The sequence below is a fragment of the Chrysemys picta genome, chromosome 4, assembly GCF_011386835.1.
Source record: "Chrysemys picta bellii isolate R12L10 chromosome 4, ASM1138683v2, whole genome shotgun sequence".
NCBI lineage: Eukaryota > Metazoa > Chordata > Testudines > Emydidae > Chrysemys > Chrysemys picta.
In genome coordinates, this window is record NC_088794.1 from 63,696,709 (window position 1) to 63,710,839 (window position 14,131).

General features: G+C 49.6%; 2 protein-coding genes across 2 annotated transcripts; both read left to right on the forward strand.

Moving 5' to 3' along the window:
* The first annotated feature begins 3,066 nt into the window (after positions 1 to 3,066).
* Positions 3,067 to 5,346, forward strand: LOC135983266 (zinc finger protein 26-like). Its single transcript, XM_065594074.1, has 4 exons — positions 3,067 to 3,267; positions 3,786 to 3,912; positions 4,589 to 4,705; positions 5,342 to 5,346. The coding sequence occupies exons 1-4, from the start codon at positions 3,244 to 3,246 to the stop codon at positions 5,344 to 5,346; spliced, it is 273 nt and encodes a 90-aa protein (XP_065450146.1). The 5' UTR covers positions 3,067 to 3,243.
* Positions 5,347 to 6,765: 1,419 nt separating this feature from the next.
* Positions 6,766 to 12,376, forward strand: LOC135983066 (zinc finger and SCAN domain-containing protein 2-like). Its single transcript, XM_065592473.1, has one exon. It carries the CDS (start codon positions 6,926 to 6,928, stop codon positions 8,123 to 8,125), a length of 1,200 nt encoding a protein of 399 aa, XP_065448545.1. The 5' UTR covers positions 6,766 to 6,925; the 3' UTR covers positions 8,126 to 12,376.
* Positions 12,377 to 14,131: the final 1,755 nt, after the last annotated feature.

The following is a 14,131-nucleotide window of genomic DNA, read 5'->3' on the forward strand; positions in this document are numbered from 1 at the left end:
TCTTGCCTTTTTTCCTGGGTTACCCGTGCAGACGATGCCCAACTTCTAATGGGTTCTAAACCCAAATAAATCCGTTTTACCCTGTATAAAACTTATGCAGTATAAACTCATAAATTGTCCGCCCTCTATAACACTGATAGAGAGATATGCACAGTTGTTTGCTCCCCCAAGTATTAATACATACTCTGAGTTAATTAATAAGTAAAAAGTGATCTTATTAAATACAGAAAGTAGGATTTAAGTGGTTCAAAGTAGTAACAGACAGAACAAAGTGAATTACCAAGCAAAATAAAATAAAATGCGCAAATTTATGTCTAATCAAACTAAATACAGATAATCTCACCCTTAGAGATGCTTCAGTAAGTTTTTTCCTCAAACTGGACACCTTCCAGGCCTGGGCACAATTCTTTCCCCTGGTACAGCTCTTGTTCCAGCTCGGGGATTCTTCATGATGGCTCTCTTCTCTCTCTCTTTGTTCTGTTCCACCCCTTTATATATCTTTTGCATAAGGTGGTAACCCTTTGTCCCTCTGTTTCCACCCCCCCTCACTAAAAAAGCACCAGGTTAAAGATGGATTCCAGTTCAGGTGACATGATCACATGTCACTGCAAGACTTCATTACCCACTTGCCAGCACACACATATACAGAAAAACTCACAGGTAAAACACAGCCATCTGCAAACAATGGTCCTTGTTAATGGGAGTCATCAAGATTCCAAACCACCATTAATGGCCCACACTTTGCATAATTACAATAGGCCCTTAGAGTTATATTTTATATTTCTAGTTTTAGATATAAGAGTGGTACATTTATACAAATAGGATAATCACACTCAGTAGATTATAAGCTTTGTAATGATACCTTACAAGAGACCTTTTGAATGAAGCATATTCCAGTTACATTATATTCACTTCTTATCATGTTTTTATAAAGCCATATAAACTGCACAACGTCACACCACTGTGTAGAAAAGATAGAAAGTATGGCAAGAGACCACCCAGGAGATCGTCAATGATCTAAAAATCAAAAGAGTCCTACAAAAAGTTGAAATTAGATCGAATTACAAAGGATTAATATAAACAAATAACACAAGTATGTAGGGACAAAATTAGAAAGGCCAAGGCACAAAACAAGATCAAACTAGCTAGAGACATAAAAATTAACAACAAAACGTTCTGCAAATACATTAGAAACAAGAGGAAGACCAAGGACAGGGCAGGCCTGTTACTCAACAAGGGGGAGAAACAATAACTGAAAAGGTGGAAATGGAAGAGATGCTTCATGATTTCTTTGTTTCTATTTTCTCCAAGAAGGTTAGTGGCAATTGGATGCCTAACATAGTGAATGCTAGTGAAAATGAGGTAGGACTAGAGGCAAAAATAGGAAAAGAACAAGTTAAAAATTACTTAGACAAATTAGATGTCTTCAAGTCACCAAGGCCTGATGAAATGTGTCCTAGAATCCTCAAGGAGCTGACTGAGTAGACATCTGAGCCATTAGCAATTATCTTTGAAAAGTCAAGGAAGACGGGAGAGATTCCAGAAGACTGGAAAAGGGCAAATATAGTGCCCATCTATAAAAAGGGAAATAAGGACAACCTGGGGAATTACAGACCAGTCAACTTAACTTGTGTACCTGGAAAGATAATGGAGCAAATAATTAAGCTGTCGATTTGCAAACATCTAGAAGAAAATAAGGTGATAAGTAACAGCCAGCATGGATTTGTCAAGAACAAATTATGTCAAACCAACCTGAAAGCTTTCTTTGACAGGGTCACAAGCCTTGTGGGATGGGGGGAAGTGCTCGATATGGTCTATCTTGCCGTTAGTAACATTTTTGATACTGTCTCCCATGACCTTCTCATAAACAAACTAGGGAAATACAACCTGGATGGAGCTACAATAAGGTGGGTGAAAAAGTGGTTGGAAAACAGTTCCCAGAGAGTAGTTACCAGTGGTTCACAGTCAGGCTGAAAGAGCATAATGAGAGAGTTCTGCAGGGATCAGTTCTGGATATGTTTCTATTCAAAATCTTAATCAATGATTTAGATAACGGCATAGAGAATACACTTATAAAGTTTGTGGACAGGGAGGAGGTTGCAAGTGGGAGGGGTTGCAAGTACTTGGGAGGATAGGATGAAAATTCAAAATGATCTGGACAAACTGGTCAGAAATGGTCTGAAGTAAACAGGATGAAATTCAATAAGGACAAATGCAAAGTACTCCACTTAGGAAGGAACAATGAGCTGCACACATACAAAATAGGAAATTATTTCCTAGGCAGGAGTACTGCAGAAAGGGATCTGGGGGTCATAGTGGATCACAAGCTGAATATGAGTGAACAGTGTAACGCTGCTGCAAAAAAACTGAACATCAATCTGGGATGTATTAGCAGGAGTGTTGTGAGCAAGACACGAGATGTAACGTTTCCGCTCTACTCTGCGCTGATTAGGCCTCAGCTGGAGTACTGTTAAAAGATTAAAGGTCTAGAAAACATGACCCATGAGGGAAGATTGAAACATGATAACAGTTTTCAAGTATCGGAGTAGCAGCCATGTTAGTCCGTATCTGCAAAAGGAACAGGAGTACTCGTGGCACCTTAGAGACTAACACATTTATTTCAGCATAAGCTTTCGTGGGCTACAACCAGTATGTAAAAGGTTATTACAAGGAAGAGGGAGAAGAATTGTTCTTCTTAACCTCTAAGGAGAGGACAAGAAGCAATGGGGTTACATTGCAGCAAGGGAGATTTAGATTGCTACATCGAGTAGGAGTTTATTACCACAGCAGTTTCTTATAACCTACACGTATCAATAACTGCTACACATAGCACATTTTCACAAGGAGCAATTTCACACACACTATGGTGCAAGAAACTACTACCTGTAGGCATTTGCTACATCAGGTAGCTGTTTTCTACAAGAGCAGTTGCTTACAATCGATTACATATCAGTAACTGTTACCAGGAGCACATTCCTAAGGGGAGCAGTTATCAATACCACATGGGTAGGTCCCTGCGCTGGAGCTGGCGGCGCAGGTGCGGGGTCCTTGGAGCCGGCGCGTCCCGCAGCGCCCAGGGAGCGGGACCTTCTCAGGTCAGCCCAGCCCGGCCAGTGCGCAGGCAGGTCCCGGCTGCAGCCGTAGGGCGGGGAGCGGGCTGGAGGCGGCCCCGGGGAGGTAGCAGCCGCGGGGCGGGAAGTCGCTGCCCGGAGGAAGCGGCCAGGGCCGGGGCCGAGCCCGGCGATGGCTGCAGCGGGGCCGGCGCAGGTAGGACGCGGGGCGGGGACTCCCCGGCCGGGCACTGGCTGGTCCCGGCTGGGAGCCGAGGGGGGCCGGGACCCGGGTCCCTCCCGCGCTACTGACCCCGGGGCTGGGGGCTGCAGCAGCCGGAGCGCTGGGGCCGGGGGGCGGCTCTGGGGCCCCGGGGCGGGGGGGCCCTGGCCAGGCGGACACGCGGAGCCGGGTGCGGCCCCTTCCCCCTGAGCGAGGCCCCGGCCGGGCAGAGGAGCCCGGAGGCGCCTGAGCCGGGGCGGGAGCGGGGCTGAGCACAGGCCTGGGGTGGAGGCGGGACTCCGGCCGGGGGGGAGGAGCCTGTTCCCGGCCCTGGGATTCGGGGCCCCGAGTCCTTGGGGGATCGGGGGGGGGGGGGAGGAGTCTCCCTGGGTCACAGCTGCTGGGCCGGGGGTTCCCTGGGAGTTGCTCCCCTAGAAACCGCGTCCCCTGCTGAGACTCCGGGCTGGAGGCTGGAGCGGAAGGTGCTGAGTGTGTAACGCTTGTGCCAGCAGCTCCAGGTGGCGTTCGAGGACGTCGCTCTGTATTTCACCCGGGAGGAGTGGGAGCTCTTATCCCAGCCAGAGAAACAGCTGTACCGGGACCAGATGCTGAGGAATTATCGGGTCCTTGTTTCCTTGGGTAAGGACTTATTTATCTTTACTCACAGCTGTGAAATGTCTGGGTTCCCTTGTTACCTCACCTGCCATGTGCCACCACATGCCCAAGTAGTTGCAAATGTCAGCCTCTTTCAGTTCGGCTTCCTGTTAATGAAGAGATCAGGGCTACAGAGCCTGGGGCTAATCTTAGTGTAACTTGTTTACCTACCTCAGTCCTGGCACAGGGCTGGTTGCAAACAACACATGAGCAAATAAGACTAATAAGGCAAGAAGAAGAAAACAACTCCCCACCGCCCCAAAAAGAATATCATAATCTTTACCATACATTTTCAACAATTCTTGCACCCTAAGCAAATAAATGATAGGTCTGTATAACAGTGACACCTGCCATGACTCAGCCCCAAAGCAAATTGAGAAGGGTCATAGACATTGCTGCTTCAGAGTGTGAATTGAACTTGCCTAGCGGGAGACGGGACGAAATCTCCTCTAAGGAAGGTTTATTTCATTATTCTCCTGCTTGGGATCTCCTGCACTTTCCTCTCAAGTAGTGTCCGAGATTGGGGCCTTGTCGCGCCCAGTGCTGCGCAGACAAACACTGACCGAGATCGGGGCCCTATTGTGCTGGGTTGCACTAACATAGAAATGAGTCCCTACCCCCAAAACTTTAGTAATAAAACTGATTAATTCCCCCCAAACAGGCTATTCAGGTTCCACACCGGACTTAATCTACCAGATCGAGGTAGGTGAGGAAGAGCTCTGGATCCAGGATGCTGAGGACTCCAGGCAAACCTCAGGGCCTGAGAGCCCCTCCCGAGGTGAGTCATAATAATTCAATCCCTTCTGATTTACGCACCTGCTAGTGGATGGCTCCTTAATGTAGAAGGCAAAGGCAGAGTGAGATTCATTGGCTGGGAACTGAAGGGGACAAATGGAGGTTGGGAATTAGGGGCCAGTATTTATTTTGGAGGGGAAGGAGTTGCTGGGCTGGAGGCAGGAATCACTGCGGGAGTTTCTCTGGCTGGGTTAGGCAGGAAGCCAGGCTGGATGGGCACAATGAGCCTGTCTGGCTTTGATATCTATGAATCCTAGGAATCATAGACATGTGGGACTAGAAGGGACCTCAGTAGGTCATCCAGTCCCCTGCACTGAGACAGGACTAAGTATTATCTAGTCCATGACTGACTGGTGTCTGTCTAACCTGCTCTTAAAAGCATCCCATGATGGAGATTCCACAACCATCCCAGGTAATTTGTTCCAGTGCTTAACTACACTTAGAATTTGGAAGTTTTTTCCTAATATCTAACCTAAATCTCCCTTGCTGCAATTTAAGCCCATACTACTTCTCCTGGCCTCTGTGGATAAGGTGAACAATTTATCACCCTGTACTTTGTAACAACCTTTTACGTACTTGAAGACTGTTATCAAGCTCACCTAAGTCTTTCCTTCGACAGACTAAACAAATCCAATCTTTCCTCGTAGGTCATGTTTTCTAGATCTTTAATCATTCTCATTGCTCTACTCTGACCCTGTCCAGTTTGTCTACATCCTTTCTGATGTGCGGGGCCCAGATCTGGACACAGTAGTCCAGTTGAGACCTTACCAGTGCTGAGAAGAGTAAAAGAATTACTTCTCACATCTTGTTTGCAACACTCCTGCTAATACATCCCAGAATGATACACTTCTACCCTGATATAACCCGACCCGATAAAACACAAATTCAGATATAATGCGGTAAAGCAGCGCTCCGGCGGATCAAAGCAAGTTCAATATAACGCGGTTTCACCTATAACGTGGTAAGATTTTTTTTTTTGGCTCCCGAGGACAGCGTTATATTGGGGTAGAGGTGTATTTGCTTTTTTTCTTTTCAACAGTATTACATTGACTCATTTAATTTGTGATCCACTATAACCCCGATGGTTTTCTGCAGTACTCCTTCCTAAGCAGTCATTTCAATTCTGACCATTTCTCCAGTTTATCAAGATCACTTTACATTCTAATCCTCTCCTCTAACGCGCTTGCAACCCCAACCGACTTTGAATCGTCCATAAGGATATTAGGTTGGTTAGACATAATTTGTTCTTGACAAATCCATGCTGACTGTTACTTATTACTTTATTTCCTTCTCGGTCAGGGGTCTCAAACTCTGCTGCCCGCGAACCTCCCCAATGTGGCCTGCGGGGTTCCAGAAGTTTTGGGGCCGGGTCTCTCTCTCTTAGCCCCACCTGCCACCCCCTCCCACCTCAGGCAACTTACGATGGCCCAGGGCCCCAGCAGCACAGCAGAGCTGAGTGGTGTCTGCCTGCTCACTCCACATGTCTGCCAGCCCCTCCCTAGGCGCTGCACAAACAACATAAGATGGAACCACCCTGAGTCAGGCTGCAGATTTGTCATGGCATTTTGTATCAAAAATTACAGGGCAATTACAGAAAATTTAGTAAAAGTCACAGATCAATAAACTTCCTGTGACTGCTCCCTGATTGTTAACAAAACCTGCCCTCCTCCTTGCCCTGCCCATGGGGTACCTGCCCAGCACTTCTCCCAGTGCTGCAATCCTGACCCCAGCCTGGTGCAGAGGGGCTGGTGTGGGCTAGAGAGGATCTGGGTGGCAAGGCCATTCACTGAAGTTTGGCCTCCTTCCCCTACCATTATCACTGGGGGCAGGGGCAAATCTGAGTGCTGCTGTAACCCCGCAGACCAGGTCTCAGTACCCAGAGAGAGGCTTTGGATCCAACCCTGTGAGACAGGAGCCGCCATTGCAGGGTGAGGCACCCATCCAAAAAACAGTCATGGAGAAATGGGGAAATCGCTCCATCCGTGACATTTTCCATCCTTGACAAACCTGTAGCCTTAACGGTCAGCTCTCTCCAGCAGGGCTCGGGATCCTGGGGGGAACGCGGACACAGTCTGAATGTGGGGAAAGCCCGGCAGGGAGGCAAGATTCCACATCCCATAGAGGTATCCATGCACAGGATGCAGTCCATCTCCGGGGTAAACTCAGCCAGAGACTAGACCTTGCTACACACCAGAGACTGCCCATGGACCGGCGTCTCCACCACTGCATTGACTGCGACAAGAGGTTCAGCAACCGCTCTGCGCTGAACCAGCACCAGTGCACGCACACCAGGGAGTGGCTGCACCACTATTCTGACTGCGGCAAGGCCTTTGCACGGAGCTCACAGCTGAGAAGACACCAGCGCGCACACACTGGGGAGTGGCCGCTTCGCTGTGCTGACTGTGGAAAGGGCTTTGCAGAGAGCTCAAAGCTGAAAATACACCAGCGCACGCACACAGGGGAGCGGCCACATCGCTGTGCTGCCTGCGGCAAGGCCTTTGCAGAGAGCTCAAGCCTGAGAATACACCAGCGCATGCACTCTGGGGAGCGGCCGTACTGCTGTGCCCACTGTGCTAAGGGATTCTACAGTGCCTCCACACTGACCCAGCACCAGCGCACGCACACCAGGGAGCGGCCGCATCTCTGTGCTGACTGCGGCAAGGGCTTTGCATGGCGCTCAGAGCTGAGAAGACACCAGCGCACGCACACTGGGGAGCGGCCGCATCGCTGTGCTGACTGCGGCAAGACCTTTGCACGGAGCTCACACTTGAGAACACACCAGCGCGCGCACACTGGGGAGCGGCCACACCGCTGTGCTGACTGCGGCAAGGGCTTTGCAGAGAGCTCAAAGCTGAGAATACATCAGCGCACGCATACCGGGGAGCGGCCGTACCAGTGTGCTGACTGCGACAAGGGCTTTGCACAGAGCTCAAGCTTGAGAGCACACCAGCGCGCACACACCGGGGAGCGGCCATACCACTGTGCCGACTGCGACAAGGGCTTTGCAGAGAGCTCAAGCCTGAGGAAACACCAGCGCACACACTCTGGGGAGTGGCCTCACTGTTGTGCCCGCTGCAGTAAGGGATTCCGCTGTGCTTCCACACTGACACTGCACCAGCGCGCACACACCGGGGAGCGGCCGTACTGCTGTGCTGACTGTGGGAAAGGCTTTGCAGGGCGCTCACAGCTGAACAGACACCAGCGCACGCACACTGGGGAGCGGCCGCATCGCTGTGCTGACTGCGGCATGGGCTTTGCAGAGAGGTCAAACCTGAGATCACACCAGCGCACGCACACCGGGGAGCGGCCGTATCGCTGTGCCGACTGCGGCAAGGACTTTGCACAGTGCTCAACCCTGAGAACACACCAGCGCACACACCGGGCAGCTGCCGCACCACTGTGATGATTCTGGTAAGAATGTCAAAAACCAATCCACCCACCAAACACCAGTGCATGCACACTGCGGGGAGGACATTCCGATGCGCTGGCTGCAGCAAGAGCTTTGCACGGGCCTCCTCCTTGCTACCACATTGGTTCATTCACAGCCGAGAGCAGCAGTACAGCTGTGCTGACTGGGGCAAGCACTTTGCTAGATTGGCCAACCTCACCCAGCACCCGGTCACGCACACCAGTGCCTCTCTGCCACCGCCAAAGGCCTGAGGGGATTCTGGCAGCCAGTGGGCCTGACACAGCATCAGCAGATGCAGACTAGGGAGTGGTCCTGTCCTCATGATGCCCAGCAGAGAGTCTGGGGGGGGGACAGGGAAGGGGACTTGGCTGAGCAAGTGTGGGGAAGAGCAGACAGGTGGAGGGAATTTAGAGGAGATGGTCACAGCCTACTGCATTAGGGAGCTCTCCCCCCTCATGTAGGTGGGATCCAGCCAGGTCTCTCTTTGTGTTCCACACTCGCTCATCTCGCTGGGATGCAGCCAGGATAACCCCCTCTCCCTCCCCCCATCTAGATTGTACCCAGCCAGGAACTTCCCCCCACAGCTAGCTCCATTCCAGCCAGCGGGTGACTCTTGGGTGACATCTAGAGGTGGGATTTGCAGTCCTCTCTCAGCATAGATTGGGCTGAGGGGTGGGGCAGGACAGCCCAGTGTGTGTGATTGGAAGAAGACTTAGGAACTGCTCATGCCATCTACTTTAAATAGAAATGTGATGAAGAAGAACTACGTACCTAATGTGTAACAAAGGTCTATCTAACCAGATGTTTGTTTGCTATTAGAAAAGCTGATGCTTTCACATGGCAGGTGGAGAAGCCAATGTGAAGTGCAACCAATCAAAGTGTTCTAGGGCCTAACTGACCATGGGGCCGGATTAACTGTATGACTGGCAGGCGCACAGAGAGAGTTTCCCATTACTCTTGGGGAAATTCTGCGCCTAAAAATTCTGCGAACAATATTTTAAAATTCTGCATATTTTATTTGTCAAAATAACACAATATAATCACACTAATTTCAATTATTTTGTTAATTTATTTCAAAATACCTGTCGGCAAGTATGTCTGTAACAATGCAGACAACAAAAAAGATTCAAGAAGTGTTTTTTGACAAATAGTTTCTTTACTAGGCTATTAATACTGAACTTTGAGTAAGAATTCATGTAAACTACAATACAGAAACATATTTCCTGCACCCCTCAGCAGCAGTACAAAGGCTTGGGGGAGTCAGGGGTAACAGAGGAGCTGAGGGAGAAGGAAGTAATTGCTGGAACTAGCCTGGGCGTGAAGCAGGAGGGTTGTTGGGTGTGGGTGGGAGAAGTATGTAACAGATTTTTTTTGGGGGGGGGGGATTGTTAGCGAGTTGGGGAGCCTCCCCCATGCTTCTCTGGCTGACCCACTAGCCTCTCCCATTCAGTTAGGCACATCTGCCCTGTCCCTGTGTTCCCCTGCACTCTCCTCCCCCCATTCCTATGTGACCCTGCACCCCCACTCAGCCACCCCCGCCCCCATGCACCTCCCTGCCCCTGTGTGGTCCTGCACCCCCACTCCCACTTAGACCCCATTCCAGTCTTCCTCCCCACTAGCCCTTCTGAACCCCAGCCTATGTGATTCCCGCAGCAGCCCTATGTGCCCTGCTCTGTCTACCCCCTGCCCCTCATATTGCCGCTTCTGCTATGGCTCTGAGCTGGCTGCCTTCTGTTCTGGCACCACAACAGCTCCTGGTGGGGAAAAAGGTGTAATTGCAGCACCTTGCTGGCAAAATGTATTTTCTGCCAAGGAAAAAGAAAATCTGTGGGGAACATGAATTCTGCATCTGTGCAGTGGTGCACAATTTCCCCAGACTTATGCAGGAGACCACATTCAACCTGAGCTCCTATACAATGTAGGCCAAAGAACTTCCCTGAGTTAATACCTGTTTGAACTAGAACAGAGCTTTTGTTTGTTAGGTTTTTTTTAAATCCAATCTTGATTTTAAAAATCGCCAGAGATGAAGAATCCACCAGGATGCTTCGGAAGTTATAAATTGTACATGCATGGTTAAAAGTAGGGAAGGAAGTTTGTTGTTGTTTTACCATGTGCCTGTGAAGAAGTGCTTTAAGTTGCCATCTCTAACCCCTCCACCCCGACAGTTCACACTGCAATGAAGAGATGAATTCTCTGTTGTAAAAACAGCTTATGCACAGGGGGAAATGGTTGTGGATGTTCTCAGAGGAGAGTCAAACAGCACAATGCCTCTTGCAGGGGAGCAGCCATTGCACCAGATATTTTCTGTGCAAAGGTGGGCTGAAGGCAGCAGTAGCCGCCTGCACCGCGTGGGCTTCATCCCTCTAGGGCAGCGGCTGCTTTTTCCTCTTCCATGAAAGTCTATCTGATGCTTTGATCACCCCACCGCTTACACAATAGTGCCTTGATTAGATTGACACAGCCCACTCTGACCTGTGTTTTGGGGTTGGAGAAGGAAAAAAATGCCTCACAACACTGGGGGTAGGGGGGTTGTTTGATTTGGTTGTACTTGAAATATATTATTCTATTGAAATACTTAAAGATGGGGGCCAGCTGTACATCTCAAAGTGCTTTACAAAGCCAATTCGTGTCTCAATCTCCATTTTACAGATGGGGAAACCAAGGCACAGAGAGCCTCACCCAAGGTCAGTCAACAGGCCAGTGGCTGAGCTAGGAATGGAACTCTGGTCTCCCGGATCCCAGTCCGTAGCTCAGCCCACTGAACCACATGCCTTTAAAAACAGTCTTCAGTGTGTAATGTCTTTCCGTGCCTTTAAATGAAAACACTGGGCTTCACACACCCCTTTGTACAGCATGAAAGAGTAACAGCCCTCCCCCCCCACCCCCCAACCTCCCACATGTCACTGCCACACTGGGCAAGGAGAGATCTGACCACCCAGGAATGCCCCAGCTTTTAATGAAATGAAAGAAGGGGCCTGTTCCTCAATATGTACTATTGTATGACTAGTAGGGTTGCCATGGGTCCAGGTTTCGGCTTTTGTGTCTGGGTGCCATTTAGGGTTTCCGGGTGTCTGGTTTTCGGGGCTCTAAATGGTACCTGAACTAAAAGTCCAGTTACAGGGCTGGAGGAGGCAGCAGTGCTGAGCAAAGATCCCAGCTGAGCTGAGGCAGGCATACCAGAAGGCAAACCGTCACTCTGGTCCTGTGCTGAAGACCTACCGCTTCAATGAGGAGCTGGATGCCACCCTTGGTGGCGACCTCACCTCCACTGCCAAGAGCCCTGTGGATACTTCAGCGGGGCTGCAGGCGGTGGACAGGGGGCTTGAGCCTGAGAACAAAGTCGTGGACAAAGAGGTCAAGTTGGAGAACGTAGTGGAGTCCACAGTAGGGACATGCGGTGGCACGGGAAGTCAGGAATTCTCCCCTCCGGAGGGGTCCAGACGGTCTCAGTTGTCTGTTTGTGGCCCACATGACCCGGGAGAGGAGAACCACAGTAAATGTTCATTTTGGAAATTAAAAATAAAAAATAAAACCCAAAAGCATGCGCACACAGCCCCAGTCACAAATCCCTCCCAACCCTACATCCCAAAACGAATAAGCATTCATTCAAGCCAACTTATAAACCACCATAAGCATACATTCAAACTAGTTTTATAGATGTCACCCACTCACATACACATTCATATTTGTTTTTCAGCATTATTTCATACAGAATATGCACACAGCCTAGCTTAAAAGAAATCTAACGGTGTTCAATTGTTCAATACACCCCATGTAGACAAAATGTAGGGCTAGTTTAAACTATTTTGTGTTAGAGTCGATTGCACTTTTTACCAGAGTTATAAATGTTGTTTTCTGACCTCTCTACACTTTAACATGCACCCTTCCCTTCTCTTTCTCAAAACAATTAAGCATACGCTCAAACCAAACTGCATATTATTTTACAGATAATCTACTTTAAGCATACATTCAAGTTAGTTTTATTGACAGTTAAGTCTCACAGAACATCATACTTGTTTTCAGCAGTATTTTATACAAAACACACACACAGCCTAATGTCAGGTAAATCTAACAATGTAAAGTTGGACAATACACCCATGTACAAGACAAAATGCAGACCTGGTTATTGACTTATTTGGCACATTTAGCAAAATACTAAAATAAGAAAATCATGGAACACTTAGGCCTGGCAGAAGCTATAAAAAGCCCTAGAAACATCTGCATTTTGCCCTTTTCCTGCACTGATCTCTGGACTATGGACTTATAATAAAAGGAGCTTTCTAACCAATGGACTCGGGACCTTCCATTCTTTTGGATGCTGTCAGATACTTAACAAGCCAGCAGTTTATTCCATCACTGCTTCAAACCGGCCACAAGAACTTTGCAATGTGTGTATGTATTTGATTCCTTTAGCTGTTTTAACCCTCACCTCTTTCTTTTTGCTTATACATAAACCTTTAGCTATTAGATACCAAAGGATTGGGAACAACGATTATTGGGCAAGATCTGAGCTATATATTAACCTGAGTATGTGGCTGGTCCTTTGGGATCAGAAGAACTCTTTGTTTGATGACATTGGTTTTAAATAACCACTCATCATTAAGTCTAGTGGGTGGGTGGTGAAACAAGGACTGGGATACCTAAGGAGGCTGCAGTTCTGACTGTTAGCCACTGTGGTGAGACAAAAGTTGACTGGTTTGGTATATCTTGTGGAGGAATAACCACCAGGTTTTGGCATGTCTGTGCCCTATTTCTCAGCAGTTTGTCCTGAATCTGGTATTCTCAGGTGAGACCCACTGAAGCACAGTGACACTAGCCCAGGATGATTATCCCAACATCCGCTACTGCGGGATTCTTACACCTGCCTCTGCAGCCTCTGGTGCTGGAAACAGGACACTGGAGTGGACACACCTCTGCTCTGATCCAGTCTGGCAATTCCCTATGACCCAAGTGATTTGCCCAAGCTCACAGAGGCAGCAAGTGGCAGAGCTAAGAATAGACACCAGGAATCCTGTAGCCCAGCCCAGCCCCGTAGCCACAACCTCAGCCTTGCTCCCTTATTCAAGGCTCCCAATGCCCCTGGGTATGGCCAAGAGAATGCAGCAAGGCTGCAGCCCATGAGCCCCTCTGCCCCATGAGCTGGGGCTGCTGGGACCCGGCTCCATACCCCTCCCTTGGTGGCCACCTCAATGGATGCTTTGGGCATGCTCTTGCTCTGGCACTGATCGATGATGTTGGCCAGGTTGGGGTTGAAATCAGGGTTGGGTGTGCAGGAAGAGTCACAAGGAAGACATGGTTGGGATCCCATTCCAGGGCAGTCCAGGTTCCCAGCTCCCACTCCTTTAACCCACCAGCCTCCACTCCTCTCCAAGAGCTAGGGATAGACCCCAGGTGTCCTGACTCTGACTATCCCCCTTGCAAAGCTGGGGATGGGACCCAGGAGTCCTGAGGCCCCTGGTGACCCTCCCTGCCCCACACCACCTGTCCCAACGCCCTTCCCCTTTTCAGCCAGCATTAGCTCTTACCTTAGGCCACCTGAACCCCAGGGACTGGGCTTCCCCCCTCTTATGTAAAGCAGCTGCTTGAGGGGGGCAGAGACCCAGGCACCTTAGGGGAGGTTCTGTGGGACAGAAGAAAGGTCCAGTGCAGAAAGGATGAGAAGGGGAGACACTACCCCAAAGACCAGCATCCTCTCCTCGAGCAGCCAGGGATGGTGCTGGCCTTGAGCTAACAGAGGTTAGGGGGTGCTGGGCTTAGGGGCACCAGGGTCAGTGCTACTGGTCAAGGCTGGGCTGGAGGGCTCTGTAGCCACAACCTCGACTGGAGCTGGGTCACACACAGGATCCGTTCCTTCCTTCCCCCCCCATGCCTTTCACGGCAAGCGCAGGGCATGGCGAGCTTCTGGAAGAGCCAGCTGCGGTCGACGTCCCGCGGGCCCTTGATGAGTTTGACTTTGGACCATTTATTGTGGCTGACGGGCAGTACATGTGGTGTGCAGGG

Coding starts and splice junctions, on each gene's coding strand:
- LOC135983266 (XM_065594074.1), top strand. CDS start 3,244: ATGGCTGCAGCGGGGCCGGCGCAG. Junction 3,268..3,785: donor CTGCAGCGGGGCCGGCGCAG/GTAGGACGCGGG, acceptor TTGTGCCAGCAG/CTCCAGGTGGCGTTCGAGGA. Junction 3,913..4,588: donor TCGGGTCCTTGTTTCCTTGG/GTAAGGACTTAT, acceptor CCCCCCAAACAG/GCTATTCAGGTTCCACACCG.
- LOC135983066 (XM_065592473.1), top strand. CDS start 6,926: ATGGACCGGCGTCTCCACCACTGCATTGACTGCGACAAGAGGTTCAGC.